We start from the raw sequence: 19,183 nt of genomic DNA on the forward strand, positions 1-19,183 counted from the left end.
CAATGGTGATGATTCAGAGAAACTAAAACAAATCTCTGTAAACCTGGAAGATGTAATGGGGCAGTTTGACAAAATGAAGAGTAGCAAATCACCTGTACCGGATGGTGTACATCCCAGAGTTCTGATAGAATTGAAACAGGAATGAGCAGAACTATTGTTAGTAATATGTAATTTATCTTTAAAATCAAGCATGGCACTGAAAGATTGGAGGGTGGCCAATGTAACTCCAGTTTTTAAAAAGGGTTCCAGAGGTGATCTGGGAAATTTACAGACCGGTGATCCTGAAGTTGGTGCCTGGCAACATGGCAGAGACTATTATTAAGAACAAAATTACAGAGCATATAGATAAGCATAGATTAATGAGACAAAGCCAACATGGATTTAGTCAAGGGAAATCTTGCCTCGCCAATCTACTACATTTCTTTGAAGGGGTGAACTACTACTACTACTTAACATTCCTAGAGCGCTACTAGGGTTACGCAGCGCTGTACAATTTAACAAAGAGAGACAGTCCCTGCTCAAAGAGCTTACAATCTAATAGACAAGTGAACGGTCGGTCCGATAGGGGCAGTCAAATTGGGGCAGTCTGGATTCACTGAACGGTAAGATCTGGATAAAGGTGATCTGGTTGATTTTCAAAAGGCATTTGATAAAGCACTTCATTAAAGATTCCTGAGGAAATTAGAAAGGCATGGTAATGTCCTATTGTGGATTAAAAACTGAAAGATAAAATAAAAAAGAGAGTAGGGTTAAATGGTCAGTATGCTCAATGGAGAAGGGTAGATAGTGGGGTTCCTCAGGGGTCTGTGCTGGGACAGCAGTTTTTTTTTTTTTGGTCAATATTTTTTGTTTATTTGACAAATACATAGCTCTCCCAGTCACCATGTAGTCAGGTGAGTTACAGTGAGCATGCACATTTAGCATAGGTCATACAGTTATCATACAAACAATACTATTAACACATATCGGACTCAAAAATAGTTAAATTTGCTAGACTGCAAAGGCCTGCTGAAACAGATGCATCTTCAAGCCCTTGTGGAAAGCAGTAATATTAGTCAAAGCACAAAGCCTACTAGGTAGTGCATTATACAATATTTAAATAATGCAGTTGCATATCAGGGTATAGCAATGACTGTCACTGTTAATCAAGGTAGTGGCAATATTCAACGCCACCATCCAAATAACCCAGGACTGCTTTTTACTTTCCTAAGCCATCCAGATAGCGGCGTCCAACATCGCCGCTCTGCCTCAGACTGTTCCCTGCTCTATGGATAGTGCTAGGGCGATCTGCAGTAAATGTCAGCGGCTTTATTTGGTTTTATACTCGGGGTGTCCAGCCTCAGTCCCCAAGGGCCACAATCCAGTTGGGTCTTGAAGATTCCCACAATGAACACGCACGGGATCCACCCGCATGCACTACCTCCATTATGTGCAAATAGATCCCATGCACATTCACCGCGCAAATAGAATGTTGGGTGTTATTAGGAAGGGTATGGAGTCCAGGTGTGCGGATGTTATAATGCCGTTGTATCGCTCCATGGTGCGACCGCACCTGGAGTATTGTGTTCAGTACTGGTCTCCGTATCTCAAAAAAGATATAGTAGAATTGGAAAAGGTACAGCGAAGGGCGACGAAAATGATAGTGGGGATGGGACGACTTTCCTATGAAGAGAGGCTGAGAAGGCTAGGGCTTTTCAGCTTGGAGAAGAGACGGCTGAAGGGAGATATGATAGAAGTGTATAAAATAATGAGTGGAATGGATCGGGTGGATGTGAAGCGACTGTTCACGCTATCCAAAAATACTAGGACTAGAGGGCATGAGTTGAAGCTACAGTGTGGTAAATTTAAAACGAATCGGAGAAAATTTTTCTTCACCCAACGTGTAATTAGACTCTGGAATTCGTTGCCGGAGAACGTGGTACGGGCGGTTAGCTTGACGGAGTTTAAAAAGGGGTTAGATAGATTCCTAAAGGACAAGTCCATAGACCGCTATTAAATGGACTTGGAAAAATTCCGCATTTTTAGGTATAACTTGTCTGGAATGTTTTTACGTTTGGGGAGCGTGCCAGGTGCCCTTGACCTGGATTGGCCACTGTCGGTGACAGGATGCTGGGCTAGATGGACCTTTGGTCTTTCCCGTATGGCACTACTTATGTACTTATGTACTTATGTAAATCCTGAAAACAAGCTGGCAAGGGCTGAGGCTGGACACAACTGTTTTATAATTTTCTATTTTAATGGCTTGGGACAGCAGTTTTTTTAACATATTTATAAATGATCTAGAGATGGGAGTAACTAGCGAGGTAATTAAATTGCTGATAATGCAAAGTTGTCAACTCGAAAGAGGATTGTGAAAAATTGCAAGAAGACCTTGGGAGACTGGGCATCCAAATGGCAGATGACGTTTAATATCAGCAAATCCAAAGTGTCAAGGAGGAACCCAAAGTATAGCTATGTGATGCAGGGTTCCACACTAGGAGTCAGTGCCCAGGAAAAGGGTTTAGGTGTCATCCTTGATAAGTTGAAACCCTCTGCTCAGTGTGTAGCGGCAGCTAAGAAAACAAATAGAATGTTAGAAATTATTAGGAAAAGAATGGAAAACAGAAATGAGATTGCTATAATGATTTTGTATTGCTCCATGGTGCGTCCGCACCTCGAATACTGTATTCAATTCTGGTCACCACATCTCAAAAAGATATAGAAGAATTAGAAAAGGTGCAGAAAAGGGTGATGAAAATGATAAAGGGCATGGGATGACTTCCCTATAAGGAAAGGGTAAAGAGGCTAGGGCTCTTCAGCTTGGAGAAGAGATGGCTGAGGGGAGATATGATAGAGGTTTATAAAGTAATGAGTGGAGTGGAACGGGTAAATACTAGGAATAGGGGGCATGCAATGAAGCTACGAAATAGTAAATCTAAGACAACCTGGAGAAAATATTTCTTCACTCAACGCGTAATTAAACTCTGAAATTCGTTGCTAGAAAAGTGGTAAAAGCAACTAGCTTAGCAGGGTTTAAAAAAAAGTTTGAATAGTTTCCTAAAAGCCCATAAGCCATTATTAAGATATACTTGGGAAAATCCACTGCTTATTTCTAGGATAAGTGGCATTAAATCTGTTTTACTGTTCTGGGATCTTTGCCCAAGTACTTGGGACCTGTATTGGCCACTGTTGGAAACAGGATACTGGGTTTGATGGACCTTCGGTCTGTCCCAGCATGGCAACACTTACATTCTTATGTTCTTTTGATTGTCATTAGCTTTGCAAGTTTGTTTGATTTGATTTCTTTTGAATAAATTTGTATACTTAATTGAAGTTTGCATCTCTCAAATATTGTGGGATATATAGAGGGGCATTTTCGAACAGGGACGCCCATCTCTGAGGACGTCCCCACGAAGGGGCGGGGCATCCCGTATTATCAAAACAAGATGGGGGTCCGTCTTTCATTTCAATAATACGGTTGGGGACGCCAAGGTCTCAACATTTAGGTTGACCTAAGAGATGGTCGACCTAAATGTTGAGATGGTCACTCTTAGAGATGGACGACCTCGGTTTTTGCCGATAACGGAAACCAAGGACGCCCATCTCAAAAACGACCAAATCCAAGCCCTTTGGTCGTGGGACGAGCCAGCATTTGTAGTGTACTGGTCCCCCTCACATGCCAGAACACCAACCGGGCACCCTAGGGGGCACGGCAGTGGACTTCACAAATTGCTCCCAGGTGCATAGCTCCCTTACCTTCGGTGCTGAGTCCCCCAACCTCCCCCAAAACCTACTCTCCACAACTGTACACAACTACCATAGCCCTAAGGGGTGAAGGGGGGTACCTAGATGTGGGTACAGTGGGTTTTAGGGCTCACATTTACCACCACAAGTGTAACAGGTAGGGGGGATTGGCCTGGGTCCACCTGCCTGAAGTGCAGTGCTCCAGGGACCTGCATACTGCTGTGATGGAGCTGGGTATGACATTTGAGGCTGGCATAGAGGCTGGGGTTGGTGACCACTGGGGGGGAGTAAGGGGAGGTCATCCCTGATTCCCTCCGGTGGTCATCTGGTCAGTTCGGGCACCTTTTCGAGGCTTGGTCATGAAAAAAATTGGACTAAGTAAAGTCGGCCAAATGCTCATCAGGTACCCCCTTCTTTTTTCCATTATCAGCCGAGGACGCCCATCTCTTAATCATGCCCCTGTCCCGCCTTCGGTACACTGCTGACACGCCCCCGTGAACTTTGGTATTCCCTGCGACAGAAAGCAGTTGAGGATGCCCAAAATCGGCTTTCCATTATGCCGATTTGGGCGACCCTGAGAGAAGGACGCCCATCTCCCGATTTGTGTCGGAAGATGGGCGTCCTTCTCTATCGATTATGCCACTGACTGTGTCTGTTTAGATTTTTCTCTAACTTGATTTTCCTAGATGTGATGCTATTAGCTAATATGGTTTTCTTTGGTAATTGTTGTACATATCGAAAATAGGGATACATATTTAAAAAAGAAAAAAAAGGTAACCTGTATCTGGGGAGCCAGTTGACACAAATGGTTTTTCCTTTTGTGCCCTCTGTGGAAACCTAGTTACTTCTAGTTGTTCTCTGTGGACGGCAGGATAGAAGAACTCCTTGCATTTCTCTCCCACCTCTCCCTGGAGTTGTTATGCTACACACAAAACTGAGTTGGCTCCTGCATGACAATACAGCAGGGGCATTACTGTCAAACTAGGTTTTCACAGTTGAAATGCCAAGATAAGGTTACCTCTGGGAGCTTTTTTGAATGGTGTTAACCATTTTTGAGGACTTCTGTCTTGCTGTCCACAGTGAATACCTGCTATGGGTAAATAACTTGACTTTTTTGAGCAGACCAAAATGTTGTTGGTTTCTTTTTGATTGTCAGCAGTCATGCTGTTCCCTTTTCTTCTTAATAAAACTTTTGTGTCATTTAGTTGTGAACATAAAATACTAGGCGTGAACATTTAGTGCACTATTAATGCGATTAATTTTTTTAAATCTTGCCTGCGATTAAAATTTTAAACCAAGCATGTGATATACATTTTTAATACAATTAATTTTGATTAAAATGTTTAATTGTTGCCCACCCCTAATTGAATAACATGTTGTAAAGAATAATCAACCATTCTGAGCATTTGTTCAAAAGGACTTTTGGGTCAACATTAATAAAACAGTAACAAAAAATTGAAAAGCATTTGCCCAAATGCTTGTCATGATTAAGCATGATTAATTGCGCAATCAAAAGTTTTAATTGTGCGATTAAAATTTTTGATTGCCGTTTGCCGCTATAAAATACAAAGCCTAACACTGAAAGCGTTATTCAGCTAACAAAACCAAACCTCAGTGTGACTCGTCTCACATGAGCTACACAGGCTCATGATTCGCCTTAATCCTCATCAGCATGGTGAATTCAACAGTTCGGTTTGTCCACAATTAAATTTTTAAAGTGTTGATTGAAAAATTAAAAAATTAATAGACAGATTGAACTGTTTAATTCTCCAGACCGATGAGGATTAAAGTGACTCATGAGCCTGTGTAGCTCATGTGAGACGAGTTACACTGAGGTCTGGTTTTGTTAGCTGAATAATGTGTTGGGCTTTGCATTTTTATGTTTTGTTGTCCCCACTGTTTGTGGACCTGATAAAGTTTGATAAGTTGTGAAGAAGCACTTCATGATCATGGTGATATTATCAACTATGGTTAAATCATCTTTATTTCAACAAGCCTTGCCAATACTACAGCGTGTTTCACTTTTACAACAAATCTTAACTGACAAATATCCCCCCTCCCCTCGCCCTCCTTCCCTCCCTTCCCCTTACCCCCCCCCCCTTCCTCAGTGTTCGAATCTTGTTACAGTGCTGCAATACTTGGGTCTTAGTTCAATATTCTACTTCTCGCCACTGGCTGTAAAGTGTTCCAAAATCTATCCCATATCTTCTGGAGACATTCGCCCTCCTTTGAGGACAAGTCTTTAACTGCACATCTTTCCAGTTTCAATAATGCTATCATGTGAGTCCTCCATTGCCCTACAGTAGGGGCCTCCGACTCCCTCCAGCTCAAAAGAATTGTCTTTTTCCCCGATTAACACTGCTCTATGCAAAAAGCTTTGGAGTCCCGGTAATGTTGGTTTATCATATGTATATTCTCCAAAGAGCAGCAGGGGATGTCTCCGGACCGTACGGCCCCAGTAAGATTGAATCTCTCCCAACACCTCTATCCAGAAGACTAAAATCCGGAGGCAGGCCCAGAACATATGTCCAAGTGTGCCAGGCACTTGGTTGCATTTGGGACAGGCTGCCGATTCTCCAAACCCTGCTGATATTATCAACTATAATTATGGTATTCTGATTGTATAATTTAATTTCTTTTTTTTTTGTTTGTTTTAGAATTGGCTACAAGCAACTGATCTGCCTAAAGAAATATACCAGCACCTGGCTCACTATGTACCCAAAATCTACTGCCAGGGTCCAAACCCAGCTCCAGAAAGGGAAGATATGCTGGCACAGCAAGTGCTGCTGGGACCAATGGAGTGGTATCTGTGTGGTGAAGATCCTGTGTTAGGATTTGCAAAGCTTGAACAAGCAAATAAACCATCGCATCTTTGTGGTCGGGTTTTTAAAGTTGGAGAACCGACTTACTCTTGCAGGTATTTAGATATCCACTTGGTATTTTAAGTTTCAATTAGTTTTAACAATGGTTCATAGATAAATATGTTTCTGCTTACATATATATCTTTGAGTTAAATGTTTTGTGGTGGTATTTTGGTATTTAAACTGTAATATAAAATGTGTTTAAATGGAAAGGGAAGTAAATGATAATGAAAACATAAGTGAAACAAAATCATTAAGAAAAAGTTAAGTGGTGATTTCACAAGCTTTTATAAGTCAGTACAATGAACAGAAAATGGAAAGAGAACTTGGATTTAAATTGACCTTCCTGGCCTGTTGGCATTTGATAGAAAATTGATTAATATGTAGGAAATGCCTGCTCATCCAATCAGTGGCTAAGTTAATGTGGTCAGAACCTGAGCAAGTGCTATATAAAGACATCATTGTCCTGCACCTGCTGGGTTTTGTGCACTTTCAGTGGCCATGTGAATTGGGGTTGTGGTCACCAAAAGATTGTTATGCCCTGGTATATATTTTCTGTTTGCAAGAGGTATTCTTTCCCCTAAGGCTTTATTTTTATATTTGGAGGCATAGTTTCGAAGCACATACACTTACAAAGTTCCATAGATTACTATCCTGCTTATTTTCGAAGGAGAAGGTCGCTCATCTTCCGACACACATCGGGAGATGGGTGTCCTTCTCCTAAGGTCGCCCAAATCGGCATAATCGAAAGCCGATTTTGGGCATCCTCAACTGCTTTCCGTCGCACGGATGACCAAAGTTCAAGGGGGCGTGTCGGCAGTGTACCGAAGGCGGGACAGGGGCATGGTTAAGAGATAGGCGTCCTCGGCCGATAATGGGAAAAAGAAGGGCGTCCCTGGCGAGCATTTGGCCGACTTTACTTGGTCCATTTTTTTTCACGACCAAGCCTCGAAAAGGTGCCCGAACTGACCAGATGACCACCGGAGGGAATCGGGGATGCTCTAACAACTAGGCCACTCCGCCACTCCATTCCACTCCCTTGAAATTTGGCCATCCCTGTGTGTGTGGGGGGGGGGGGGGGGCAGTATGCAGGTCCCTGTGGGGGGAGGTATGTGTGTGTCTGCAGAACTATAACGAAGGCGTGGACGTCCTTTCAAACATTTTTTGGACGTCCTCAACTGCTTCCCACAGGGATGGCCAAATTTCAAGGGAGTGGAGTAGAGTGAAGGAGTGGCAGAGTGGCCTAGTGGTTAGAGCAGTGGTCTTGCAGTCTAGAGGTGGCCGGTTCAAATCCCACTACTGCTACTTGGATGTCTTCAACTGCCGTCGCTTCCCCTCCTTAGGAAGGAAATCGTGTGCAAATGAGCTAACAGCGAGCAGCTCATTTGCATGCCTGTTCCTTTCCGTATCGAGAAGGGCTTTTTCCATTCAGTTAGTGGGACCAGTGCACTACGAATGCTGGCTCCTCCCACGACCAAATGACTTGGATTTGGTCGTTTTTGAGATGGGCGTCCTTGCTTTCTGTTATCGCCGAAAACCGGGAATGACCATCTCTAAGGTCGACCTAAATTTCATGATTTGGGCGTCCCCGACCGTATAATCGAAGCAAAAGATGGACATCCATCTTGTTTCGATAATACGGGTTGCCCCGCCCCTTTACAGGGCCGTCCTTATAGATGGGCGCCCCCGTTTGATTATCCCCCTCTATGTAACTTTGAAAGTCCAAGTGCTTTGAAAATGAGCCCCTTGGTGTATTATATTTAACCTAGTTATTTATGGTTTGTAGCTACACTCCGTTCTCATGACAATGGCTTGGTCGGAAATAGCCAACCAGTTTTATGGTTTAGGAAGTGTTGTGCTGTGAAGGAGCCCAGTGGGACTGGATATGTTTTCAAAGTGATGCAGTGGAACTTGGGAAGGGAGCATGCTGCACATTTCCGGTTGCCCTATGAAAATAATATAGTAAGAAAGCTGGTTCTGTTGTGGTGGCCCAGGTGTGCAACAAGTGGCATTGATGGTGTATCCCTTGTGCTAAAAACAACAACAAAGAGAGTCCAAAATCTCCCGCAAAAAAAACAAGACAACAACAAAACAAGCGGAAGCTATCCAGAAGGACCAGCCTGAAGCCACAAATGGGTTGCGATTACATATATGCACTTTAAACGTATACTTCTGATATAAAATTTTATTTTAAAGCCACTATTATATATGATATGTGTCTTTATGTTTTTATTATATATGTTATATTTTTGTTTTAGACCCCTGAAGAAGGCCTTTTCGGCCGAAACACGGACCGTGTTGGGTCGTAATAAATTATTCTGGTTTCCAACATTTGTGGCTTCAGTCTGGTCCTTCTGGATAGCTTCCGCTTGTTTTGTTGTTGTATCCCTTGTGCTTACTTGAGTTCAAGAGTTGTTGTGAAAACAAGTCATCTGCTATCAGAGTACTATTGGGCAAACTATTCTGCCTCCAAGTCAGGCAGAGGAAGCCCTTCGTAGATGTTGGCCAGTCATTTACATGCTCAGTTTGGTGCAAGATAATCTGGGTTTAAAGCACGCAATGCATTAAATCAAATAATTTAGTTTGCACCGCTAAAGTAATCTGTGCCCACATGACTAAAGGAGGGTTTACTGCTATTATGCCAGAATCTTACATAGTTGTGACAACCTCATACCTGAGCCGTACTTCTTTCTAAAAAACCTTCCTAGCGCCACAAACTGTAATCTTTATTAGCACATCAAACAAAACAGTGCAAAAGTACAAACATAAATCCCAACATCAGGCTTTTAAGCTAGAACATATCTCATGTAAATCCCAGAAAGATGTGACAGCACAAAAGACACCCCCCCCCCCCCATCCCGATTGCATATAGGATACCCTAAGATCCACTATGTCCAAAGGAGGTACTACAAATTTAGTAAAAGTAAAACACATATTGAAAGTTAGATAATCAGAGGTTAAAATTTATATCCTGGAACAGGCACCCATTTGGCTTGAAATTTCTTCTTTTTGCCCTGAAGCTCTGAGGTTGCTTTTTTCAAACTTTTGAAGTTCCAAACAAACAGATAAACCCTCACTGTGAGACCTTTTAACCTGTTTCCAGTTGTGGGATATTGCCATCTTGGCTGCAAAAATCAAGGTTGCAGTCAGAGAGTGCTCATTTTTGTGATCTGTTTCAGTAGAAAAGAAGCCTAGCATGCACTTGCTCTAGTGTTCAGCCCATTGCTCTCCGATCCATATATTTAATGAGTCCTTAGAATGTCTCAATTTCTGAATTACTGTACAGTCCAACATAAGATGTTCTAAGGTTCCCAGCTCCCCACAAAGTCACGGGTAACTCCCCCCTCCCTGCCCTCCTGGTTTGATATCTTGTATGGGATTCCAGTATAAGCTATAAACAAATTTACGCTGTAGTTGCCTGTAGCTTACTATAGAACAATGGTCTTCATTAATTTTTAAGCTGGAGCCATTTTGGATTCTAATGAGCTGACCAGGTGTGTGTCAAAAAAACATTCATCTCCACCATCTGACCTTCAAAATTCATTGAGGTGTATCTTCAAGGTTGTGAACATTTCCAAATGCATTCTCATTTATCTGTTAAGAAATGCCATGCCCTTCAAGCATGCAACACTTTCCCCTTACTGTCCTGAGCCTGGGTAGAGAGGCAGAGTAGCAGAAAAAAAGACCCCCAGAAAGACAATGGAGGCCACCATTGCCTCCCAAGCCTTGCATTGAAGAACAGTTATGTGTACGTTTATAGATGATAATCCATGCTTCATCCCCCAGCTTGGTTCCAAACTACAAGTCCTATCTCACCCTGTGGCCATGTAATGCTTTTGGAGTTATGTCCCCTAAGGTTTTGTAAAGAATGGAAAGTATTCCCTTCTTCTGACTCCGCTTGAATAACGTCACTTGTAGTTCCGTTGGGGCTCTATGTAGATTCTTTTTGGCATTGGGTCAGGAAATCTCAAAGTTGAAAATGCTGCTTAAAGGAAATTTTCCTGCTGAGCCTCTTTTGCATTTGACTGTGGGCTAATAATGATCCCTGATGGAAGAGATCAGTGTAGTGGGAGAAGCCTAGATCTTCCAACTGTACCACTATCTCCTGGAAATATAATTTTGAATCTGGGTGAAACTGTCTGATGCGGCTATGAGGGAAGGGCCCCTTCCAGTTTCTCCCTGAGAAATTTCCACTCTTTCTGATCCCTCCCCATGGCATTGGCCATACTCCAGGAAGCAGTGTTATCCTCGGATGAGGGTCAAATTTACTTTTTCATCAATAACCCATTAGTCTGGACTGATGTAGCATGACTGAAGGACAGAAAATTATCAGTCAAGACATTTCTGCACCTTGTTCGTAGCTCCAGGGCTTAATTTGTAGACAAAAAGGAAGTGGAACTGTGGAACCAGAGAAGGGAACAGGTGGGCCAGGGCAGAAGCAACAGTATAAGGCGTGCTGATTAGTGAGCAGAGTAACTGTTCTCTGCTGTGCTGCAGGCTCACTCACCCCTCCAACTTCCATGCAGCCTGCCTGGAAGAGAGGGAGTGCAGCCCAGCTCTTCTGGTTCTCTGGACTCTGGAAAAAAAGCAGTAGAACTATGTTGCAGGCTGTTCCCCTACACAGCAGTTCAGATTCCGAGCCAAAGTATTCTCCATTTTCCCTCTGAATATTTTGTCTTGATTAACTTTCTCTCCTGTCTGTTGGTCAGCAGCTGTTTCTAGCTCCAGCATCTACCTTTCTTTGTTTTCGTTACCAATGTTTCTGTATAAAATGACTCAGATTCTATTCTGCTCAAGCAGATGCTCTCCTAATCATTATGTAGTTTTCAGATGCTGTTTAAAATCTGTTAAAACTGTTTGAAAACGGTGTACATAAGTAAAGACAAAATCCAAAAAGAGTAATTGATTTTTTTCATGTTTATCTTTTTGTTTTCAGAGATTGTGCAGTTGACCCTACTTGCGTGCTTTGCATGGACTGCTTTTTGGGAAGCATTCACAGAGAGCACCGATACAGGGTTAGTATATTAACATAGTAACATAGTAAATGATGGCAGATAAAGACCTGAACGGCCCACCCACTCTGCCCAACAAGATAAACTCATTTTATATGGTATGTAATACTTTATATGTATATCCGAGTTTGATTTGTCCATGCCTTTCTCAGGGCACAGACCATAGAAGTCTGCCCTGCACCGGTTTTATTCTCCAAATACCGACGTTGCCACCCGAGAGCTCTAGATTCAATTTCTAATGTTTTGTGTAAACAGTAAAGGTGAAGAGGGGAAAATGACTCCTGTCTTCTCTCCCTCATCCCCCATCCAGTGCATTAATCTATAGCGGGCTTTTTTTTTTTAATTGTAAATTATTTTCAGTTCAGGTCTTCTGTTTAGGAGCATAGCCAGACCTGTCATTTTGGGTGGGCTCTTAGTTAACCTGGGTGAGCCCTTCCCACCCCTATCCCTGTACATACACTACAGTTTTTTTTAAACCTTTCCCTTCAGCCCTGTCCCATATATCATCTTTCTCCCCTTCTGCCCGGCATCTGCTCCTTCCTTCCCTGCCTCCCCCCCCCCCATTCTGCCTTCGAGCAGTTGCCTGCAGCAGTACCTTTTAGACAGACTGTGCAAATCCCACAGGCTTCCCTCTACCGTGTCCATGCCACGCAAGTGAAGAAACAGGAAGTGACATCTTTGAGGGCAGGATGCAGTAGAGGGAAGCCTGCAGATTGTCTAGAGGAATTGCTGCAGGCGACTGCTTGAAGGTAAGCGTGGGAGAGGGGCAGGGGATTCAGAGAGAGAGAGAGAGGAGTGAGGCACTGCCAATGAGGTGTTTTGGGGGCCATCAGACTGGGTGGGCCTGAGGCAAGAATGGGTAGGCCTGTGCCCACCTAGACCCACCTGTAGCTACACCACTGCTGCTGTTATATGGTGTGCCCTTTTGTAACAGTGAAAAGTAGAATGTACGACTGACCCAGTGCCTCATTGGAAGTGCTTCACATTATGGATGTGCATTTGTTGGAAATGACATGGGAAATGTCAGATTTTTTTTTTTACTCCCTTGTCAATAGTGTGTGCTATTGCCAACACCCCCCCCCCCCACACACACCCCCACCCCCCAAAAAACAAAAAGAAAAATCCCACAAATGACACAGAAAGCTAAACAGCCATTTTTGGTCTGCTGCCCTTACTACATATTATTGTGCAGAAGTCCAGAATTCCGTTCCTTGATCTGGCTTCTCCTCCTTTGGCTTATTAGGTGAGGGGATACCATAAAGCAGTACATAGTATATCCCATAAGACCTCATTTTAACATTCAAAAATTCATGAGACCCCAGATGATGATGAAAACAAAATGTCAAAACTTCCTTCCTCTTCTCTCCTTCTCCGTTTCCTCCTCTCCCCACTTATTTAATTAAAGCATGAAGACATTAGTTGCAGTCAGCACAGGGCCCTATGTATCAGTGTAGGAGTACTCTACATGGGTTTCATCCCTAGCTAACCAGTTACCCATACATCATCCCCAAGATGTCATCTTTCAACCCTTCCTCTCTCCTGCCCAGCCAGCCAGTCTCATCCTAGCTTTTCTGACTTAGCCACTTTTCTCATTAACTTGCTGGCTCCCAATGCTAACACAGAAGTCAGGCAGGAGAATTTAAAATAATTTGATAGTGAAGACAGTCAAGTCCTAGTCTTTATCAGCTTTCAAGCTAGGCATAAAGTTGTAAAACAATTGTCAGCCTCAGAGGAGGCAGGTGTAGAGAAATCATAAGTACATAAGTAATGCCATACTGGGAAAAGACCAAAGGTCCATCGAGCCCAGCATCCTGTCCCCGACAGCGGCCAATCCAGGTTAAGGGCACCTGGCAAGCTACCCAAAGGTGTTCCATTCTTTAATCACTTTGGCTGTAGTGATCCGGACTTTGGGTAATAAGTAGTAATTCTTTGACCGATGAAAAAGGGACAGAGTAGGGCAATTAGTAAGCAGTTGCTGCAATGGTGTAACATTAGTCATTAATTAAATCCTCTCTTTGTGAACTTCAGCTTTGCAGCAAAGTTCAGCACAGATCTGTGGTAGCATATCAAAAATAATGTAATTTGAAAACAGTTAAATCCGATTGATATCACATTTAAGGGACCATTCAAATCATGTGACATTAAGCGGAGTTGACATTTACAGGAGTAGATATTTACAATGCAGTAAAAGCAGAGAAGACAGACCCAGAGCGGGGTATAAATGCTACAAATAAATAAATATTTCAGCTTTTATTCAACAGAATTGACACACTATACAGTACACGAAAGGGCAGTAACATTCAAATCAAATGTGCTGATTTGCAGGAGAAAAAGCATTCATGATTTTACACTGTGTGAGATTCACTGGTCTGTTCAGAAGTCCTGAATACAATCCGTAGCATTGAAAACATCCTCCTGTACATCTGTCAAACTGCCAATAAAAGCACGTACCATTTCGAAAGCAGTCACAGACTGGGCAAGTGTAACAGCGGTCATTTCTTTAAAAGTTGTTTCATCCACTTTATCTTCAACACATTCTGCATCCTCCAGAGCACAGTTGTCATTGTTTTTACAGCAACTTGCAGCAGTTTCTTCAGTGAACTGTATTTCAGTTGAAATCAGTTAATCATCAGCAGTTACAAAATGTTCATAGGTCTCTGAACTGCCTGAAATTGCAGACCACTGCTCGTCGGTCAGCATGGCCAAAGGCTAATCAATATTGATTGTGTCACCAGCATTTTCATGTCAATGTGATGAATCAAACTGTGCTTTGTGAAAACAGTTGATCATCGCCCTGCTAACTGAATTCCATGTAGCATGCATGGTCAGTGGCAGTTTTGACATCAATGCGTTGGCTGCATGCGGAATGTACTGCACAGTTCGCTTTCTGTATTGTTGTTTGAATGCAGAGATGATACACCGGTCACAAGATTGACTCACACTGGTTGAGTTTGGTGGCAGAAAGACTAGCTTTGTTGCAGTCAGGTTACATGATAGAGGTATATAAAATATTGAGTGGAGTGGAACAGGTGGATGTGAAGCGTCTGTTCACGCTTTCCAAAAATACTAGGACTAGGGGGCATGCGATGAAACTACAGTGTAGTAAATTTAAAACAAATCGGAGAAAATGTTTCTTCACCCAACGTATAATTAAACTCTGGAATTCGTTGCCGGAGAATGTGGTGAAGGCGGTTAGCTTAGCAGAGTTTAAAAAGGGGTTGGACGGTTTCCTAAAGGACAAGTCCATAAATCACTACTAAATGGACTTGGGAAAAATCCACAATTCCAGGAATAACATGTATAGAATGTTTGCACGTTTGGGAAGCTCGCCAGGTGCCCTTGGCCTGCATTGGTTGCTGTCGTGGACAGGATGCTGGGCTCGATGGTCTTTTCCCAGTGTGGCATTACTTATGTACTTAAGTAGTGATGTCAGTGTGCTGGACAGTTGTCCACAAATAACAGGACTTTCCTCTTCCTCTGTTTGATTTTTTTGTCAAACGAAACCGCCCGGTCTTCAAACAGCTCTCCCGTTATCCAGGCATGTTTGTTTGCCTTGTAGGTCACCGGAAGGTTTTTAATATTCTTGAAACAGCGCAGATTTTGTGATTTACTGATTACAAACGGTGGGTACTTGTCAGTGCCAGACCTGTTGCAGCTTATTGTGGCTGTGAGGCGGTCTTTAGCTCTTTTTGTACCATGGTACTTCTATTTTTTGAAGCACAGCGTTTGGTCTGGTAACATTTTGTAAAAGACGCCAGTTTCATCCATGTTGAACACATCTTCGGGTCTGTAGCCCTTCATTATTTTTGCAAACGAGAAAGCCAACCGCTCACTGCTTTCTGCTCAACATTAGCACACTCGCCAGCAGCAACCTTGAACTAGAGAGTTGTGCGGGGACAGAAATCTAACCTGGCCCCATGGGAATCTAGCCTGTTCCCGTAAGAATCTAACCCGTCCCCACCCGTTGCCGCTGCAAGTAATCTCCTCCATTCCCCACCCCGGCCCACCCAGCCTCTCCCCAGTCGCAACCCTGCAATGCATCGCACCTCGCTGCACAGTCACCTTGACACCCCCCCCCCCCCCCCAAGAAAGCCAGATTCTATAAATACTGGTAAAAGTAATATAAATGCATTTTCTTCCATACTCTGCTAAATAAAAAAATAAAAATACACAAAAAAAAAAAAAAAAGCAAGTATCCATGAGCAACATGTCCCCCCTTTCTTTCCTTTCCCTCTCATCCTCTCCATCTCCTTCTATCCCATGTGCTCTATTTCCCCCTTTCCCTTCCTCTCTCTCCATGTATGTCCCCCTTACCAAAAAATTTTTTCCAGCCGCCTCTCACCCATGCCCCCCCCATGCACATGTCCATCGGCAAATAGTAAAAGACGGATACAGTGGGATCCGAAGGATCCTCCCGGATCCTCTTAAAAAAACCTTTAAAAGTTCACCTTTTTCTTGCACAGATGTTGAGATACAGACATTTAACATATATTCTCCTTTAAAAAAACAAACCCAAAATATGTGTTGATGTTTTTAACACTGTGGATTATTCTCCCCTCCCCGAGCATACCTCTGTATATCATGGTGGTCTAGTGGGGCAGGAAAGATCCCGATTCTTTCCTTCCCGCTGCTGCTGGTCCTCTCTCTGCAGCTGTTCCTTTAATATAACTGCGGAGACTTCAGTTGGTGGCCTCGCAAGACTTCTGCGGAAGCCTCGGCAACCATTTTAATAAAACAGCTCCAGTGAGAGGATCGGCGGTGGTGGGCAGGAATGAGTGGGGATCTTTTCTGCTCCACTATACCACCAGGATGTACACAGGTATGCTCAGGGAAGGGCACCCAGGGCTGGAGGGGAGGGAAAGGGAGATGACACTCAACTCGCCTATGCTTCTGCGGGATCCCCCGCAGGGTTCGGATCCATCCCTGTGGGATCCCTGCAGGATCCAGGTTCATCCCTGTGGGATTCCCGCTAGCCCTGTTCCCATGCAGCTCTCTACCTTGAACACATAGTAACATGGTCGGTGACGGCAGAAAAAGACCTGCACGGTCCATCCAGTCTGCCCAACAAGATAAACTCACATGTGCTACTTTTTGTGTATACCTTACCTTGATTTGTACCTGTCCTTTTCAGGGCACAGACTGTATAAGTCTGCCCAGCACTATCCCCGCCTCCCAACCACCAGCCCCGCCTCCCACCACTGGTTCTGGCACAGACCGTATAAGTCTGCCCAGCACTATCCTCGTCTCCCAACCACCAGTCCCGCCTCCCACCACCGGCTCTGGCACAGACCGTATAAGTCTGCCCAGCACCATCCCCGCCTCCCGCCACCGGCTCTGCCACCCAATCTCGGCTAAGCTCCTTAGGATCCATTCCTTCTGAACAGGATTCCTTTATGTTTATCCCACGCATGTTTGAATTCCGTTACTGTTTTCGTTTCCACCACCTCCCGCTGGAGGGCATTCCAAGCATCCACTACTCTCTCCGTGAAAAAATACTTCCTGACATTTTTCTTGAGTCTGCCCCCCTTCAATCTCATTTCATGTCCTCTCGTTCTACCGCCTTCGCTTCTCTTAAAATGTTCAAGGAATCTGTTGGAACATTTCCATTCAGGTAACCCCATATCTTTAGCCAGTCGTTCAGAAATCTTTGTAAGCAGTGGCCCCCCTACCAGAAGTTGTGCATCACAGGTCTGTTTAAACCAATTTAACAATGCCTCTTCAGTGCCGTGTACAGGCTAGTCTGCGTGTGCTTTCAGCTTTCTGCTGCTAGTGACAAATAAAAAGCCTTTATTATTTTGTCCCGCTTGTTAGCTAGTTTTGACACAGTGGAAATGTCAATACCAAACTTTTCAGCAATGTCATTGTGCTTACAGTTGTTATCTAGCATCTTTATAATCTCCATTTTTGAATTTAGGTCCAAATCGATAAGCTTAGCCGCCATTTTTATGTGCATGCGTAGACTGACACGTCACTGCTAATCGAAGTCTGCATGAAGCTGCAGTGGAACTAGAATCTGTCACGTGATGATGAAGAGCAATTTGATTGGCTGTTTAGCGGCATGGAGACTCACTTTGTGAGATTAAGTGATAGATTTTGAATCACCAAGTGGCTAAAATTGTTGACATTAACTGATATGTGCATTACACGGAGTGACAATAGGCAGAGTAAATTTTTGCTAGTTACAAAGAACACTGATCGGGGATAAAAAAGAAAAAAGCTGTGATATTGTGTGGGGTGCGATATTAACAGTAGTCATCCATTTGGATACAGAAAGTGAAAGTGCCTTGGTGCTTTGTAGCTTTTACTACATGAGACGTGGGGTAAGGAATAATATATTGTAGAGGAATATATTCGAGTTATTCCCCAAGTTTTCCACGTCATCACTGTGACCCCTGACGCAGGTGCTAGTCACCGAAACACGGCCCGTGATGGGTCTTTTTGTCAAGGCTCATTCATTAAAGAACTGTGTTCCATTTTTAAAGGCCCGTGGTGCTGTTTTTTTTGTTTGTATTAACCGTAGTGACATCATATGGGTTTGATTGTAATTTCATGGGAATTAAGATGAAACTCTCGGTTCCTTGCTTCTGGATAAATCTATGTTTTTTTTTCTTTCTTCACTATATAAAGTCTGATCCTACCTGCCTTCTTTATTTTTAGAAGACCAAATCTATCTTGGTTCTGCCTGGGCTCTGCACTTGCCCTGTCTGACCCATGGCCCTGCAGTCACATTCCTGTATAGGATCTTTCTTTTGAAATTGGATTCTTTTGGGCTCCAATATCTATTCAGAGTTTGATTTTTATTTGGGGAGTGGGGGCGGTATTTATAAATGATCTGAAAATGGGAACAAACAAGTGAGTTGATTATGCAGATGACACAAAACTGTTCTAAGTTATTAAAACATGTGGACTGTGAAATATTGCAGGATGACCTTAGGAAACTGGAAGACTGGACATCCAAATGGCAGATGAAATTCAAGCTGGACAAATGCAAAGTGATGCATATTGGGAAGTATAATTAAATCATAGTTACCTGATGGCTAGGTTCCATCTTAGGAGTCAGCACCCAAAAAAGAGAGCTAGATGCTGTCTTACTACTATTACTTATCATTTCTATAGCGCTACTAGACATACACAGCGCTGCACGTGAACATGAAGACAGAGTCCCTGCTCGACAGCTTACAATCTAATTAGGACAGACAAACAGGACAAATAAGAGATAAGGGAATTACTAAGGTGAGGATGATAAAATAAGGGTACTGAACAAGTGAATAAGCGTTAGGAGTTAAAAGCAGTATCAAAAAAGTGGGCTTTTAGCTTAGATTTGAAGACGGCCAGAGATGGAGCTTGACGTACCGGCTCAGGAAGTCTATTCCAGGCATATGGTGCAGCAAGATAAAAGGAACGGAGTCTGGAGTTAGCGGTGGAGGGGAAGGGTGCAGATAAGAGAGATTTACCCAGTGAACGGAGTTCCCGGAGAGGAATGTAGGGAGAGATGAGAGTGGAGAGGTACTGAAGAGCTGCAGAGTGAATGCACTTAATAGGTCAATAAGAGGAGTTTGGACTGTATGCGGAAATGGATAGGGAGCC

The 19,183-nt window shown here is 43.3% G+C and overlaps 1 protein-coding gene across 1 annotated transcript in view; it reads left to right on the plus strand.

Annotated features, from left to right (window-relative positions):
- Positions 1–19,183, plus strand: part of UBR2 (ubiquitin protein ligase E3 component n-recognin 2) — a 282,054-nt gene that overhangs the window by 26,719 nt on the left and 236,152 nt on the right. The window contains 2 exon segments of the mRNA XM_030195781.1: positions 6,381–6,640; positions 11,521–11,599. Of these exon segments, the coding sequence (XP_030051641.1) occupies positions 6,381–6,640; positions 11,521–11,599 (339 nt within the window).

This window comes from Microcaecilia unicolor, chromosome 3 (assembly GCF_901765095.1).
Source record: "Microcaecilia unicolor chromosome 3, aMicUni1.1, whole genome shotgun sequence".
NCBI lineage: Eukaryota > Metazoa > Chordata > Amphibia > Gymnophiona > Siphonopidae > Microcaecilia > Microcaecilia unicolor.